General features: G+C 31.7%; 3 protein-coding genes across 4 annotated transcripts; all 3 read left to right on the forward strand.

Moving 5' to 3' along the window:
* The first annotated feature begins 2304 nt into the window (after positions 1–2304).
* Positions 2305–5812, forward strand: LOC109808501 (coatomer subunit zeta-2). Its single transcript, XM_020371531.3, has 6 exons — positions 2305–2451; positions 3275–3434; positions 4754–4901; positions 4995–5072; positions 5160–5244; positions 5393–5812. Exons 1-6 carry the CDS (start codon positions 2440–2442, stop codon positions 5450–5452), a joined length of 543 nt encoding a protein of 180 aa, XP_020227120.1. The 5' UTR covers positions 2305–2439; the 3' UTR covers positions 5453–5812.
* Positions 5813–8360: 2548 nt separating this feature from the next.
* LOC109807668 (disease resistance protein RPP2B) lies at positions 8361–14360 on the forward strand. Of its 2 annotated transcripts, XM_020370245.3 has the most exons (10): positions 8361–8945; positions 9032–10079; positions 10173–10478; positions 10568–12116; positions 12306–12421; positions 12502–12558; positions 12635–12772; positions 12857–12925; positions 13211–13273; positions 13359–14360. In XM_020370245.3, the coding sequence occupies exons 1-10, from the start codon at positions 8473–8475 to the stop codon at positions 14265–14267; spliced, it is 4728 nt and encodes a 1575-aa protein (XP_020225834.2). In that variant the 5' UTR covers positions 8361–8472; the 3' UTR covers positions 14268–14360. The 2 variants fall into 2 exon arrangements, with proteins under 2 accessions (XP_020225834.2, XP_082930909.1); XM_083074783.1 differs by lacking the exon at positions 12857–12925 and having other exon boundaries at positions 8362–8945.
* A 1583-nt stretch (positions 14361–15943) lies between these two features.
* On the forward strand, positions 15944–16276 carry LOC145957788 (uncharacterized). Its single transcript, XM_083074191.1, has one exon. The coding sequence runs from the start codon at positions 15944–15946 to the stop codon at positions 16274–16276; it is 333 nt and encodes a 110-aa protein (XP_082930317.1).
* The last annotated feature ends 974 nt before the right edge of the window (positions 16277–17250 follow it).

The raw sequence follows: 17250 nt of genomic DNA on the forward strand, positions 1-17250 counted from the left end.
AGAGTTCGTTTTAATCCAATACTATGCTGGTCCATTAATGATAAAAACCTAAAGCAAAATTTTTAAAAAAACTTTTATACTTGAAATAAAAGAGCTATATGTTGTCCATTTTAACAAAATATATATATATATATATATATATATATATATATATATATATATATATATATATATATATGACTTTTTTACTTTACAAAACTTAATAGAAAATACTTGAAAATAATTTTTGATTAGTGGTCTTATTCTAGGAACGACTTTGTTTTATACTTTCACTTTTTGGATAAATACTTAAATATGAATTTGATATGAGTATTTATAATTAGAAGTAATGTGATTAATATTTAATGAAGACCATGAACATATATAAGGTAAAATTTTCTTTTAGTTTATTCATTTCCATGCTGAAATTTAGGATTTGAATCTTAAATAACTTGATTAATTAAGAGATATAAATTACTATAATTTGTGCTAACTTGCATTGATTTTCGTTACCTTCACTTTGTCATAAAATAATGTAAAATAATTCTCCATGCATATCATAAGGCTATGATCTCATTATTCACTCGGAACTTACCCTATTTAACTAGAGTAAGACAATCTAAAGCAAAACCAGAGCTTTACTTTATCTATAGATAGTTTAAGAATTCTTCTAGTTTTGTTGTCTAACACACAAACCAAACCACTTTGGTAAAGGCAAAACCTATGAAAGCTTAGCACCTTGATTCCATTTTGCTCTGAATACAAATGATGATATGCTATTGTCTCCAAGTTTATAGCCAAGAGTCCAACAACAGTGTCACCTAACACATTTTCAAATCATGAAGCGTGATAACCAAAAGCTGCACATCAAGAAGTAATTAATTGTGATACCTGCGGAGAGTGGTGCTAGAGGTTACATCTATATATGGTTAACTGTTTGAGGTAATTCCGTAAAACATGTCCAAATCCAAACAATCAAAGGCAAAATGTAAAGAGTCTTACAATTCTAGAGCAATATAACCAAAAGCTGCACATTTTCCAATTAACATGTTATTATGTTATGCGTGAAACACCCTTCAAAATTCGGTCTCCTAAGGGCATCATTATGTATATATTCATACATGTTACAAATTGAGGACCACTGAATCATGATCCATATAGTACAATATCAATTATCAAACATGTTTTTGATATAAGCCACTTCACGACTAAGACAACAAAGTAAAGAGGAAAAAGAGAGAGGGATGAAAACATTTTAGGAAAGAGAGACCATAAATTAGACAAGAAAAAAAACTTAAGTACTCTAAAATCTCAAAAGACAGAGAGATGCATAATATCTCTTAACACATTACTGTTTTACCATTAGTGAAATCAACTTTTATTGTTAAGTTGTAACACCTAGTTTGACACAGCCTACTTCCTTTAATCTTCATTGAACCAAATAAAATCATTTAGGTCGATGGCAAGGCAACGACACACACAATTTCACAAATCTTGAGAAGAATGCACTACAATTTACTTCAAAATGCAGAAATCGTGTTGACACATATCTAAACAATCAAGAACCAATACTAATAATGAAGAAATAAGAAAATGAAAATTACCTAAAAACAAAATTTTTGTTCAAAATAAATATCTCACACTACAAGCCACAAATCACCAGTTTAAGTTGACAAAGCATTAAATTATTGAGAATACGTATAAATTATTATATTTAATGAAAAAAATGAGAAATATATTGCTATATTCAACTTATAATTTTATTTTGTATATTTTTAGATTTTTTTTCCTGCGTACAATAATGAAAATAAAAATACAACCTACGACTTATGTAAATTATGTAAACCTCTCTCTCACTAGACTGAACTTAGTTGGTTTCACATATTTTTAGAATACCACTCTAAGTTAATTAAAATATAATTATGTAACCTAAAAATGGAAAAATGTATCATCAAATTAATTTTACAATAACATTTGAACCTTAAAAATATTAGTTTCATATATTTATGGTAATTTTTAGAGAACAAAAGTAAGAGAAGAAGATAAAATAATACAAGGAAAAAAATATGAGTATTAAAAAATTAAAACAACTTAGAAATATTTTGATTTTTGTAATTTTAAAACTCAACTAAATATTGTTTTTTTAAAACTGTTCCCAAAAGTTATTCATACCTAACAAAATTTTTATTTTAAAAACTAGAAAACAATATTATTATTATTTTCTCTAAAATTTTCAGTTCTTGTTTATGCTTTTTGAATTGAGACAATCTTACTTTTCCCACTCATTGTCCGTAGGAGAAATTAGAGCATTATTAATTTATTTATTACATTTAAGAGAGATATTTTCTATTTACCAAATTGCCCTTCTTCCTAACAATAATAATTCATAATTCCTTATTTGCACCTTCTCATCGCAGATCTTCCAAATTTCAAAGCGCAGGCAAACTTCTTCTCTCAGACATGGCATCTCAAGTAAGCCTCTTTCTCTGTCTGCAAAATTTTCGTGTCAAATATATTAATTTTATGTGCACTCAAATCACAATGTAATAGGCTTAGCTAATAGGATAAGTTCATCAAGAACTATGAAATGGACGATATTTTGATCTTCTTTGCTGTCGCAATGGATCCGTAGGCACGTGAGCCTATTCCCGTAAATCTAAGAATTGGGTTTCCAAAAAGTTCTTATTTTGATACTGTTTTTTTTGGATCATCAACTGATCTGGAGTTTGAGTGTTTAAATACATGTGAATGGATGTTTCAATTTGAGATGTATGTCTTAGCTCGTTTCAGATCTGGTTGGAAAACCTGTACTCTTGACTGTTTATTTTTTAAGCTAATGAACTTTTCGACCTGAATGTTTGAATTCGTTGCTGGGTTTTCATCAAATTTTAAAAACATGGTACCTGCTCCTGGGAGAATTGATGATAATTGAGGGAAAGGGTTTTATTGTTGTTTTCATGTACACTAAAGTCTGATGATTAGTGAGTGTGCTGGATAATATATTTGAACTTTATGAAGTGAACACTATAATTGAAAATCTGTTATTTGACTTGGGGTATTTTACATGTGTTTTCGAATGTTAAGTGCCATAATCTGCAGTTTTGCTGACAATGAACTTGGTGGGAAGTGGGAACTAATAAACAAAAAATGTTGATTGCTAATGATGTGTTGCACGCACTCTGCTTGTATTTGCTTTTATGGGGGAGAAGCGTCTGAATTCTGATTTTTGTGCAAGGTATTCGTGATAAATACGGTGCTCCTTCAATGACTTGCTTCTATATTGTTACATTTGTAGGGTTTGTGTCCTTCAATAAAAAATATTCTTCTTTTGGACTCTGAGGGGAAGCGTGTGGCAGTCAAGTATTACTCAGATGACTGGCCAACAAACAATGCAAAGTTAGCTTTTGAGAAGTTTGTGTTTAGTAAGACTGTTAAGTCAAATGCTCGTACAGAAGGTAAGCAGTAGAGTTTCACAACCATCCAATATTCATCCATAAAGTCACTTTGTTTTGTATTAGGTGTTAGGTGTGGCAATATCAATCTAACCGTGATTCTTGATATTTTTGCTTATTGATTAGTCAATTTTGCATCTTGGTTTGATTTTTAAAAACTAATGTTTGTGAATGCCTAGAATTTTATTTACTTTCTCCACAGAGCTAATTTTGTAACTTTGTTAAAATATAAGTCGTAATGTTAGACCTTGGACTAATAATAAATTGAAGTGTTTCCATGACCTTTCTATATCATGGATTAAAGTGGATGTTGTATCTCACATGGTCATACCAGTTGGTGTTTCACATCAGTATACAAAAATTTCATGGAATTCTTTTGGGACAATATTCCTGTCTGCTGCACACCATGATCAGAAATAGATTTGGCCATTCATTTCTTCAATTGTGAATACCTCTCTGACAATGTCTGAAATTTCAAGTGCTCATGTATAAAATTTTGACATCCATTATTTTGTTACATCAGGCAAAAGAATAATGCTTTTTAAAAAAAGCCTTGTGTTTTGAATGTATCAAAATTTTCACGCAGACCAGCCGTACTACTGTATATAATACTACCTCCATTCCTATATATAAGAAACAAATTAGAGTCTTATTTTTTTTCTAATTATAAGAAACAAATGTCTACTTTTAGATGTATTAATTGGTAATTTTCTTTTATGCCCTTGATTCATTGTGAATCTATTAATGAGTTATCTACTCATCTTCCACGAAATTAATGCATTTATTGGGCAACTAACACTATAAGTCGTATTATGAAAATACTATGAGTTATCATTTACACCATTTAATTCTATGGGTGTTTTTGGAATAAAATTTCAAATTATGACATTAATAATTGCAACTAACTAATTTAACTACTTTTGTTGATTTTGATGAATTAGGTATTTGTTTCTTTTATATAAGAATGGAGGTGGTAGTATTTTGGTTTGTCCCTGTGATTTATATTTGTTGATGAACAATAGGATTGAAAAGTTGATTAGCCTATCACTAGTGGTGGTAAGTGATATATAACAGTAGTCTACTGTACTGAACTCAAACATATAATGGGAAAATCCCTAACGACCCTAGGCGTGATTGGTCTTTCTTTTGTTTTCCTTTCTGACAATCAACATGAAACCAATAATTCAATGAAAGCACCTCTCGACATACCATTCAATTGATAGTATCTGTTATAATTGAAGAAAAGGGCAAACTTCCGTCAATATTTATAATGTTTATCATGTTTCTTCTGAAAATCATACATTGTGTCCAATTATCTGCAGCTGAGGTAACACTACTTGAGAACAATATCATCATCTACAAATTTGTACAAGACCTGCATTTCTTTGTCACTGGTGGTGATGATGAAAATGAGCTCATTTTAGCATCAGTTCTTCAAGGTTTCTTTGATGCAGTCACACTTCTGTTAAGGTATGTTTGATCCTAAAATTACTTAAGGACTTAAAACCTGATGCGCCTTTACTGATCATGCTGTGTGTGTTTATTCCTGTGTGCCTTTCACAGGAGCAATGTTGACAAAAGAGAGGCACTTGAGAACTTGGATCTCATTCTCTTATGTCTTGACGAGATTGTTGACGGAGGGTATGCATATATTTCTTGGCCACAACTTTTCTTTCCAAGAATTGTTTAATTTACTCTTTTTAAAAGTTTATTTATTTATTCTTGAAGAATGATACTTGAAACAAATGGACCTCTTATTGCTGAAAAAGTTACCTCTCATAGCTTGGATGCTGATGCCCCCTTGTCAGAGCAGGTAATGCAACTCTGTCTTGGCTTAGTTTCTGTTAGTAACGTGTGCTTTCTATTGGATTTTACAACGCAAATGCACAAAATCTGCCATATAGAATAACATTGGCACGTTTTTTGATCTTCATTCTGATAGTCACTTTCTGATATTGCAGACGCTTACTCAAGCTTGGGCTACAGCCAGAGAACATTTGACAAGAACCCTTTTAAAATGATGTTTGCATACACTGAAAATGAGCTACTTATAGTTGAATAGCCAAATTTTTGTATGTTGATGAGAGTTGTTTCATCCCCTATTTTGGGAGTTATTCTTATGAGCACCATATACTTTTTCCCCCGAGTGTGTTCCTCCTGCATCTTAGCTATTATTTGTCAAATTCAGGGAAGAAGTTATTGTTGTGATTATGTGATATTCAAGTTAAGGTTGAGAACTGGTTCACAGGATTTACTGTTTTAAGTGTGTACAATCCAGTATCGAGGTATTCTTGCATCAATAGGCATATACACATCTATATGAAGTCACATTGTACTTTACACATAATATTAATTAATCCACGTAATATTGTTTTATGAAATGTATTTTACTTTCAACATAGTCTCTTTCATATTTAAGGTCAAAATTTGAATTTTTGACAATATAATTAAGAAATATAAGTTGTTATTAGTTATATCAACTAATATTGGTTTAAATTTTTTTTTTTTAAAAGTTTAATCAATTCATTTTTTTTCCCACTCTTCTTTGCTCTGTTATACTGTTTCAAAACTTCAATTCTCATTTACTTTTTCTGTAACTTTCCTTTGTCCCATTTTCCCATTTTAAAACTCTAATATCTATTTTTCCGGTCACTTCTCTGTGTTGCACTCATTTTTTTTTTCAACCTTTTCCATTTCACATTTCCATGTTGAATCGCAACTTCATTTTTTTCGGCTATTCTCCTCTACCCCCCACCATCCATCCTAAAACTATAACCATCTATGTTTTCAACCATCTTCCCCGACCCACTCATCTCAATCCCAACTCATTTTTCTTTGGTTCGCCTTCCTCCACTTCACTCTTATCTCAAAATTTGACTCTTTTTTCCGCCAACCTAATCTAATCCTATTTTCCCATCTCAAAATATTTAATGGTAATGATTTTAGTTATAATATACATTATATTTATAATATTTATTTATTTATAATAAATTTTAATTATATGAAAATAAGTATTTATCCTATAAAAACATAAAGTACCTGTTTGGCTAAAGAGTTGTTTTTAATAGAGAAACATTCAAAATTACTTATAAATTTAAAAGTTAATCAAATTGGCCTATAAAAGGATTTGCAGCATGGAGGCAAAAATGGCTTTGTAGATTTTAACTAGAGTAATACATTTTTCAAAGTAGTGTAATCTTTAAAAATTTATGACTAATCTTTTGTTATGTAAATAATTTGCAAAATATTTTAACAGGAGTTTTTAATGATATCTTTTTACCATCACTAATATTTATTTATCTCCGATTATTACATTTTAGCATGAATAAGTTGATACTCGATTGATATTTTATTCTTTGTGATATTATAGCAAATCAATGATGGATGTGGAAATTTTAAGTAGTGAGGACATACTTATATATATATATATATATATAAAATTATATTATTATTAAAATTCCTAATAAATAAATATATTTAAATACATATGAACTAAAATTTAAATTTATAATGAGCAAGTTGAATTGTAATGTAAAATTATTTTTATTATTCATAATTTAAAAATTTATTGATAAAAGTGGTATGTATATACGATTAGAAAAATTCAAGCTTATATATAGAAATAAAGAAAAAATGTAGTGTGAAATGAATACTTAAGATTGGTTTTTAAGTAAATGCAGGGATAGTGCATGAACTACAATTATAAACTAGAATAAAATTTATTTTTGAGTCTCTATATATTTATTTTAAAAATAAAATAAATAATAAATATACCAAAATAGTGGAGAAGAGAAAATAATTAAATATTATATTTGTATACTACTAAAGGTAAAATGGTTCAATAAAAAAATATTTAATATGGAATAAGATAAAAGGGAAAAAAGTATTTAACACATCTAATTAAAAAAGTGAAGAGAATAAAACTAAGTAAATTTGTGGCTGAATACTTTTATTATAAGTTTTTTTTCACCATATTTCAAATTATAAAAATAATATATAATTATATCATATATTATTTTAAGTAAATTTATAAGTTAATGGGGGTAATCGCCTCCACACTTCAATATGAATCCGTCACTTTAATAAATTACTTGTCCCATGCGAGAAATTTTAAATAATATGTTACTAGTACTGACATCATAAAGTTTTGAATTTAAATTACGTTGATAGAAAAATGTAGTTAAAATTAAAATTTTATTAAAAATAATGACAATTTTGTTTTTATTAAATCGACAACATTATAAACATTTCATGTGAATAATTTGATATGGTCATAAAAGAATTTTTTGAGGGACGAAAGCAAGGAGAATGAATATATACACCTCATTTTTACACTCCATATCCATGTAGAGTAGGTGGTTAACTATCCGTAAAAATATGGTTAATTTTTTTTTTGTAAAATCAAATGAATTAAATTATATAAATCATTTGTAAATGATTAATCATGTTATAAGATTATTAAAATGTGAAATAGTGATTAACTTTAATCCACAAATGGTTAATAGTGATATGACCTTATTGACTATCACTCTTGATTAACCATATATGTAAAATTAGTTAATTTTTTCATTAAAACATGTATTTTTTTTATTATTGAAGGTGATTTTAAATTAATAATCAAACACACATTTATTCAAAAATCACTGGGGTTAGCATAGTGGTTAGGTGGGGAAGGCCCGGAGTAATTAGAAGCATGAAGACCTAGGTTCAATCTCATTGCAACTATCTTTGTAATCTTTCATTTCTTTAAAAAAAAAAAAAAAACACATTTATTCATTTATTTTACACCTTCAAAGTCCAAACATACATTCATAACTTGAGAAAAGTAGGAAGAAAAATGATAATTAAAGGATAAAGAATTGTATGAAAGTTGGCACGATGCACACGGCAGGTCCACGTCCACGTACGTTATAGTAGTTTTTCCTTAAGCAAAAGTCAACCATAGTAACTCAGCGAGTGCATCTGGAAGCCCAAAACGAAAGAACAGAAGATTGTTTTTCCGTTGGTAGCATAATCATTATTCACGTTAGCGGATTCTGCAATGTCTTCGAATATTCCGAAGAAGTACGATGTGTTTCTGAGTTTCAGAGGAGCAGACACGAGAACAAACTTCACCAGCCATCTTTACACTGCTCTCACTCACAAATCAATCAAAACGTTCATAGATCACCAGCTCAACAGAGGAGAATACGTTTGGCCAACACTTGCCAAAGCAATCAGGGACTCCCACGTCTCAATCGTTGTCTTCTCCGAAAACTACGCGTCCTCCACGTGGTGCTTGAAGGAGCTGGTGAAAATACTCGAATGCAGAAGAGAGCAGGGTCAGGTTGTTATACCTGTGTTCTACAAGGTGGATCCCACCCACATAAGGAATCAGAGTGGAAGTTACGAGAAGGCATTTGCAAAGCATGAGCGAGAACTTGGTGGCAGTCGCATAGAACTAGATGTTTTCAAGTGGAAAGCTGCTCTCAAAGAAGCAGCCAATATATCAGGATGGGACTTCCAAACTCACAGGTAACATCATATTTTCATATACTAAACATGTTTATTTCGGTGAAATTAGCTAACATTTTTTTACGTTTGTTTCATTTGTATGTTAGGGACGAATCTCACGTCATCGAGAATGTTGTCAATGATGTATTGCAAAAGCTGCAGCTGAGATACCCTACTGAACTAAAAGGCCTTGTGGGAACTGAAAAAATTTGTCAGAAGGTAGAATTATTACTGAAAAAATTTAGTGTCATTGGAATTTGGGGTATGGGGGGAATTGGTAAGTCTACTATTGCTAAAGTCTTGTTTGCCAAACTCTTTCCCCAATATGATAATGTCTGCTTTGTGGCCAATTCAAAGGAATATTCCCTCGACAAACTTTTCTTTGCACTATTGAAGGAGGAAGTTCCCCCCTCAAATGTGGTAGGATCCGCATTTGATATGAGAAGGCTCAGTAGTAAAAAGGTTTTCATTGTACTTGATGATATGGATAGTTTAGATTCGTTTGAGTTTTTATGTAGAGAGTATGGTGACTTACATAGCGATAGTAAACTCATTATAACAACAAGAGATAGGCAATTGCTTCATGAAAGAGTTGAGTGGATATACAAAGTTAAGAAATGGAAAAATCCAGAATCTCTGAAGCTTTTTTGCTTAGAAGCCTTCAAGAAAAGCCATCCCCCAAAACGTTATCAGAGTCTCTCAGAAAGTGCAGTTGAATATGCTGGTGGCGTTCCATTAGCTCTTAAAGTTTTGGGTTCATATCTTCATTCCAAAGGCATTGATTTTTGGAAAAGTACTTTAAGAAAACTCAACGAGTATCCTAATGAGAAGATTCAGAATGTGCTAAAAGTAAGCTATAATGGATTGGATGATCTAGAAAGGAATATATTTCTAGACATTGCATTTTTTTTCAAAGGAAAAAAGAAAGATCATGTCATGAGGATATTAGATGCCTGTCAATTTGAGGCAACCAGTGGAATAGAAGTTCTCGAAGACAAAGCTTTGATAACTATTTCAAATAGCAAAATAATTCAAATGCATGACTTGCTGCATAAAATGGGTTTGGAGATAGTACGTCAAGAATGTAAAGGAGATCCTAGAAAACGTAGTCGATTGAAGGATAATGAAGCTCGTGAAGTGATTGAAAAAAACAAGGTAAGGAAAAAGTACCTTGACTTTTTACAAGACATGTTTTTATATATAGATTGTAGCAAACTTGATACCATTTACTTTTTTGTGTTTTGTCAGGGAACTGATGCAATTCAAGGCATAACATTAGATTTGTCTCAAATTAAAGACTTAGTTTTGCATGCTGACACATTCACAAAGATGAAAAGCTTAAGATTTCTGAAATTCTATAGCACCTTGGGCCAGAGTTCTAGTAATACTTACCTCAACCTTCCTGAAACTCTTGAGCCATTTTCTGATAAACTGAGGTACATTGAGTGGATTGGATACCCTTATGAGTCTCTTCCATCACCTTTCTGTGCTAAGTTGCTTGTTGAGATTCACATGCCACGCAGCAATGTTAAACAACTTTGGCAGGGGATCCAGGTAAACAAAAGATGTGTACGTAATCGTGTTTACACTTTTTATTTTTTGAGGATTTTCCATTATGATGTTTCCTTTTGAATTGATAACAGGAACTTGACAATTTAGAGGGAATTGACCTAAGTGAATGCAAACAATTTGAAGAGTTTCCAGATTTGTCAACAGCGCCAAGACTTAAATGGGTGAATCTCTCCTATTGTGAAAGTTTGTTGTATCTTCATCCATCTATTTTATCCTCGGACACACTTGTTACTTTGATACTGGATAGGTGTACAAACCTTAAGAGAGTTAAAGGTGAGAAGCATTTAAAATGTCTAGAGAAGATCAGTGTCAATGGCTGCTTAAGTCTGGAGGAATTTGCAGTGTCATCAGATTTAATTGAAAACTTGGATTTGAGCAATACAGGAATCCAAGCATTGGACACATCAATAGGGCGTATGCATAACCTTAAGTGGCTCAATCTAGAGGGTTTAAGACTCGGGCATCTTTTGATGGAGTTGTCTTGCTTGACATCTCTCAAGGAGTTGAAGCTTTCTGATAGTGGACTAGTGATTGACAAGCAACAACTACTTGTCCTATTTGATGGGTTAAGGTCCCTAAAAATACTATATTTGAAGGATTGTAGTTACTTGTTTGAGCTACCTGACAACATCAGTGTGTTATCACAATTACAAGAACTAAGGCTAGATGGAAGCAATGTGAAAAGGTTGCCTAAAAGCATTAAGAATCTTCAAGAGTTGGAAATTCTGTCCTTGGAGAATTGCAAGGAGCTTCAGAACCTACCAATGCTTCCATCCCTCATCCAATACTTAGGTGCCATTAACTGCACATCATTGGTGAAAGTGTCAAACTTAAACACTTTGGCAACAAAGATGTTGGGAATGACCAAACGCATTACATTCAAGAACAGCTTGGAATTGGATGGACAATCACTCGAACATATTATGGAAAGCCTCCATTTAACAATGATGAGTGCTGCATTTGACAATGTTTTAGTAAGAATCCGTGGGGCGGTCAATGGTTACAATTACAATAGTGTTGAGCTTTGTTTACAAGGAAGCAAGGTCCCATGGCAGATCACTCATAAAACTACTAAGTCCTTCATTAGCATTGAACTTCCCAATCGCTCCAACTTGCTGGGATTAATTTACTCAGTGGTTCTTTCTCCAGCTGGTGGAATGAAGAAGCATGGCACTAAGATAAAATGTAAATGCCACTTTGCAGAAGAAGGTATGAAGGAAGCATGGCTATCTAGTGATATTGGGGGATTGAACTCGGATCATGTTTATGTGTGGTATGATCCATTCCACTGTGACAGTATTCTCAAATATTATGAACCAAAGGTTTGCTTTGAGTTCTGTGTTGCAAATGATGAGGGGGAAGTTGATGGCTCCATTTGTATTAAAGAGTGTGGAATACGCCTTATAAGTGTTTCGGATGTGCAGAGTGTTTTAGAAGAGTTGAACTTGGATTCAAATAAGAAAAAGGACTTTGAGAAGGGAGTGAAGCTGGAAACAGGACAAATGATAACTTTCAGAACAATTGAACAATATGATGTGGAGGAAAGTAATGGCATAAGAAACCAGATAGGGAATATACGAGAGGAATTGAGTGAAGAAAGCTCCTCTGATAGTATAATAGGTATGCAACTCATTACTCTCCATTCATCTCTTATATATAATCTTCAATTATAACAACCTTCAATAACTACTCATAACTATCCACTTTAAATTGTGATGATCATATAAATTTGTTTTGATAAGTTAAACTTAAATTGTACTAACATACCTTTGGTTTCTTTTGACTAAAATCTCTTAACAATCTCCAAAGGAATAAAGATCTTTGAGAGGAAAGAAAATTGGGAAAGTGATGACGAGGAACCTCTTGAGATCTCGAGAAAAAGAAAAGGTAGGGCTAAACCCAAGGGATTGGTCACCAGAAAAAAGGTAAGGCCTTTCTTTAAATTGTTCTTTATATATAAATATATTACCTGTGTCCTAATTTCTTACTAATCCAATTCTTGAAGACCTTTCAAAGCTATTCAAAATTAAAGAAGCTCAAAAAACAGAAAGGATCTTTGGAGGTACTTTTGTTTTAGTCTGTCTGATTTCATTCTTTAAGGAACAATTAGCTTACTCTCGTTTCAATTCTTCTTTCAGTCTTCAAACGATTCAGCTGTTCGACCAGAAACATGTTTTGAAAAAGAACCTACCACTGCAGAAGATGATGGTAGCAAACCAGCACAATTTGAAGCAAAATTTGCTTCCAGTAGGGATGATAATGAATCTCGAAAACAGGTATAATTGACATACTTTTCTGTCTAATATTTACTTTTTTTCAAGTCTCTATAGTCTCGAAAACTGATATTGATTCGTATACAGCCCAAAAAATCTAATAAAAGAATGAAAGTGAAATTTAAGATTCCAAACCTTTCACCATCTGCTTTTGGGGTATGTTTTCTTCCCTTATATTTGTGTTTCCTTTATTTAAATTTTAAATTTTAAATAAATTTTAGATAGATTATTTGTTATCGTTATAAATTTTTATATAGATATTCTTTTCTATGAATTTTTAATGACAATTTTAATGATAAATTTTTATCTTCAATTTTAATTTCAATTTGTCATGATCCAGTTTTTCTTTATTTTTCACAAAATATTTTCAACATTTTCAAGTATAATCTTTTGAGTTTGTCAAGAAACTTATTCATTCTAACTTGATCTCATGTATATCAGAAAGTGGATATGGAATCTGTTTCTGAACCAGCTCAGGGAAAAAGTCAATCCCTAGAGGAAGAGGTAACCCTAAAGTGAACACATATTTTCAAAATTTTCGGACTTTTTAATCAATTTAATACTAACTTTTTTTTCACTCTTGAAACAGCCTGCATTGAATCAAGAGGCTATAGAATCATCTTTTACAAATTCATCTGAAGAAGAAGAAATAGCTCCCAGTGTTGAACCAAACAAAGAGGCATTAGGGGTTTTACCATCTCAAGATCAACCAGAGGTTGGAACCAGTAAGGTGATTTCAGAACACACCCCTATGGAGATTGATGATTATCTAAACAAACTTGATGATGATCCCTTTGCACTCCTCGATTTCCTATCAAGTAATGTTTCAATTTCATCCAAGCTATCACAAACTACAATTCGACAGTCTGACTCAACTGAAAACATTTCTACCATTCTTCAAGAACTTCGATCTTTGGCCTTCTCTCAATCTTTGTTGTGCAACATTCAACGAGTTGAATACAGAGAACAAGTTGAGGAAACTTTGAAGAAACTTGATAATTATGTTCAAGATCTATCTGAGAGCCAAAACAAGGGGCTAGATGAATTCATTGCCCTCTACAAAAAAGTAGTGACAATTTGCATGGACAAATCCTTGAATGAAGAAAAGGTCAAAAAGATTGAAACTGAGAAAAAGCAAGCTTATGACAAAATTCTACATTCCAAATCTAAAGTTCAAAAGCTCGATGATGTTGTTTCAATGAATAAGGTTAAAATTGAGACTGTGGAAAAACACCAAAAAGAGATACAAGATGCCATCAAGAAATTAGAAGAAGAAAATGAGGGCTTAAATAAAGAGAAGACTAAACTTGAAACTGCCAACTCGAAGCATTTGACTAATAAAGAAGAAATTATTGAATCTGTCAGGTATATTTCAACTTCATTGGGCAAGGTAGTGAAAAATCTTGCTGAACTTGACAAGGAGAGATTAAGGTTAAATGCAGATTTTGAGAATCTGAAGGAGCCTTACAAAAAGATGAAGAGAAGCCCTCCATTTTAATTTTGATCCCTTTTCCATTTCTATTGTAATTATTTCATTTTGACGGGCTCAAAATAATTATTGAGATTCTATGTATGATTTTGATTTCAGTAATTACTGGTTTATATTTCTAAGAGTTTACCATTTATCGACGTTATTTCACTGTTTGGATGATATATACGTGCATGTATTTTACTTCATTTCTGACCATTAGGACGAATTAAAAATCTATAAATAGGAAACTAGTGTAGCCATTTTTTCTTGGTTGAATCATTAACGCAACTATTTCAGTCTAATATAACCCTAAACCTTCATATAAGTCACGTGAAGATATGAGAGGATTCACTACAACAGTTCTATGATCTGTTGGCTTTACAAAGAGTCGTCGGGCAGAAATTATTTGAGTACACTGTTAAAAATGTGGCTCACAACACGAGAGTGCCAATTGTAATAGACAGTGACATGCTGATGATTCTGTCTAATTGTGAGATTTCTTTTACTTTTATGCATAGAAGGGATGTGACTTGGATTTTGTACTGTGGGTAGAAAAATTTTGATGAATAAAAATTTCAAACGCAATCTAGACATGTGACATAGGAAACTTTGAACTCTTGCCCTCCCACAACTGTCATGGGAACATTTTAACAAAAATTCAATCATTCTTTTTATAAAGAAATTTAGGACTTTGTCTGAATCATAAGGCTACTACCGCTCCCTTTATTTGTAGTATGCAAGCCTGCCTTTGTAGCTAATTGTATCCATTTATGTTTAGTTGAGACTTGAGACAAACGAAAAAAGAATGTTCAATAAAGAAATGACTCTGATGGTTAACCACATGTGCAGAAGTTGACCATTCACATAATACTCCAACTAGCCTAATTCTTAAATGGATATGATTCTTAATCATTCAAACACAATATAGATAGAACCAATAGAAGTAGTTCACGATCTATGAAATTTGTATACAGCCAACAACTGCAGGCAGCAATCAATGTCTGTCCTAGTATTAGGCTTGTCAGATTATTTGTCTGATGGCTAATATTTATCTGAGCTAGCTTGATGGCCTTCCTTTTTCACTTGAGAATATTTATTTGGCAATTTCGTTCATTTAATGTGGACATAATAAGACAGTTTCATATAAAGCAATTCTTGACAATCTGTAACCAACAAAAAGTTTTACCTGTATTAAAGTAATATTATTTTGAGTTTTTGATTGGTGGCGCCTATCAACACATACTCGTCCAAGAATTATTCCATCTTTAAAACAACTGCACAAAATTCATAACAAGCTCGCAATGTTGAAAGTTAGAAAGAAAACCTCTATTATTAACTTTCAAATTTAATCAAAATCTTCATTTTATAATTAGGTTATTAAAAGGTTAAATTAATGAGTAGACCCTTGAACTATTTGAAATTTTTTATTAGGTTATTAAATTAAAATAACATCGTTGATCCATATCATAGAGATTCGACTGGGGTTTTTTACGCTGGCTTGTCGAATAGCCTAACACAACCTTCACCTTTTCTCCGGGCTTAGGACCGGCTATGTAGTGCCAAAAACACTGCTATGTGATAAAAAGGTGCCTCTTAAGCTTAAAGGAAAGTTCTACCGTACTGCTGTTAGGCCGGTTATATTATATGGGACCGAGTGTTGGGCCGCAAAGGGGCAACACGAGAATAAACTTCATGTAGCCGAGATGAGGATGTTACGGTGGATGTGCGGACACACGATAAAAGATCGGATTAGAAATGAATGCATCCGAGAAAGTGTGGGGGTTGCACTTATTGTGGAGAAGTTGGTTGAGTCCCGTCTTAGATGGTTTGGGCATGTGTGGAGGAGACCGGCTGACGCACCGGTGAGGAGGGTCGATGAGATGGAGGCTACTGTTGGAGCTAGAAGGAGAGGAAGGCCTCGGAAAACTATAGGGGAAACAGTGCTAAAGGACATGAAGATCAATGCCTTATCAAGAGAGATGATTTATGATAGATCCCTATGGCGTCGTTTGATCCATATAGCCGACCCCACCTAGTGGGATAAAGGCTTGGTTGTTGTTGTTGTTATTAAATTAAAAAGTTGTAATTGAATATTTCATCATGAAAAAATTATGTAATTGAGTCTTAAAGTTTTTGAAATTGTCACAAATAGTCATTTTTAAGTTGTTTAAAATCCTGATAAAATAACTTCAACAACTCAATAATAAAAAGAACTACACTATTAAAGAATTAATTAAAATACATTTATAATATAGAAATGACCTATAAAATCATATGTTGTTACACCGATATATTTTTTAATTATACATTATTTGTTGTTATGCTGTTTTATTAATCTTTGTTACATCAACACCTTTGCTAACATGACATATTATAATTTTATATTCTATTACACCTTCTCATTACTAAATTACCTACTCAATCTTAATTTATTTATTTGTTCAATCTTCTATTCATTTCTCATCTCACACTACAATCCTCATAAAAAAAAATGAAAATAGAAGATAATATTTTCTTTTTCTCTTTTTCACTCTTAATTTTTTGTAAAGAACATTTTTCCATTGTGAAAAATGAGTTTTTGACATTTCACCCCTATGTTACACAAGAGTTTATTATAATGTTACATGAGGTTGATGTACAAATAGTGAGAAACATAAATATTATTGGAATCGTAGGTAAATATGTGAGATTAATTTTGTGTCTCCTAATTTCAAATTAATCATTAATAATAATTGATAAGTAAATATAATTTAAATTTATTAGTTACTTTTTACAAATTCTAATATCATTTCATTATCATGTTACAATTTGTAATAGATAATTTTAAATTATATTTAATCATCATTTATTATTAATAATTAATTTGTAATTAAGAGGTATTGACTTTAATTTAATTTGGAGAATAATGAAAAGGCAACCATTACCTAATAGTACAGTACCAATTTGGATTAGAGCGACTAATGAGAGATTTTTGTTGTTTAATTAATTAACTAAGACATGGATCTTAGTT

Source organism: Cajanus cajan, chromosome 5 (genome assembly GCF_000230855.2).
Source record: "Cajanus cajan strain Asha chromosome 5, NIPB_CcT2T_4, whole genome shotgun sequence".
Lineage (NCBI taxonomy): Eukaryota > Viridiplantae > Streptophyta > Magnoliopsida > Fabales > Fabaceae > Cajanus > Cajanus cajan.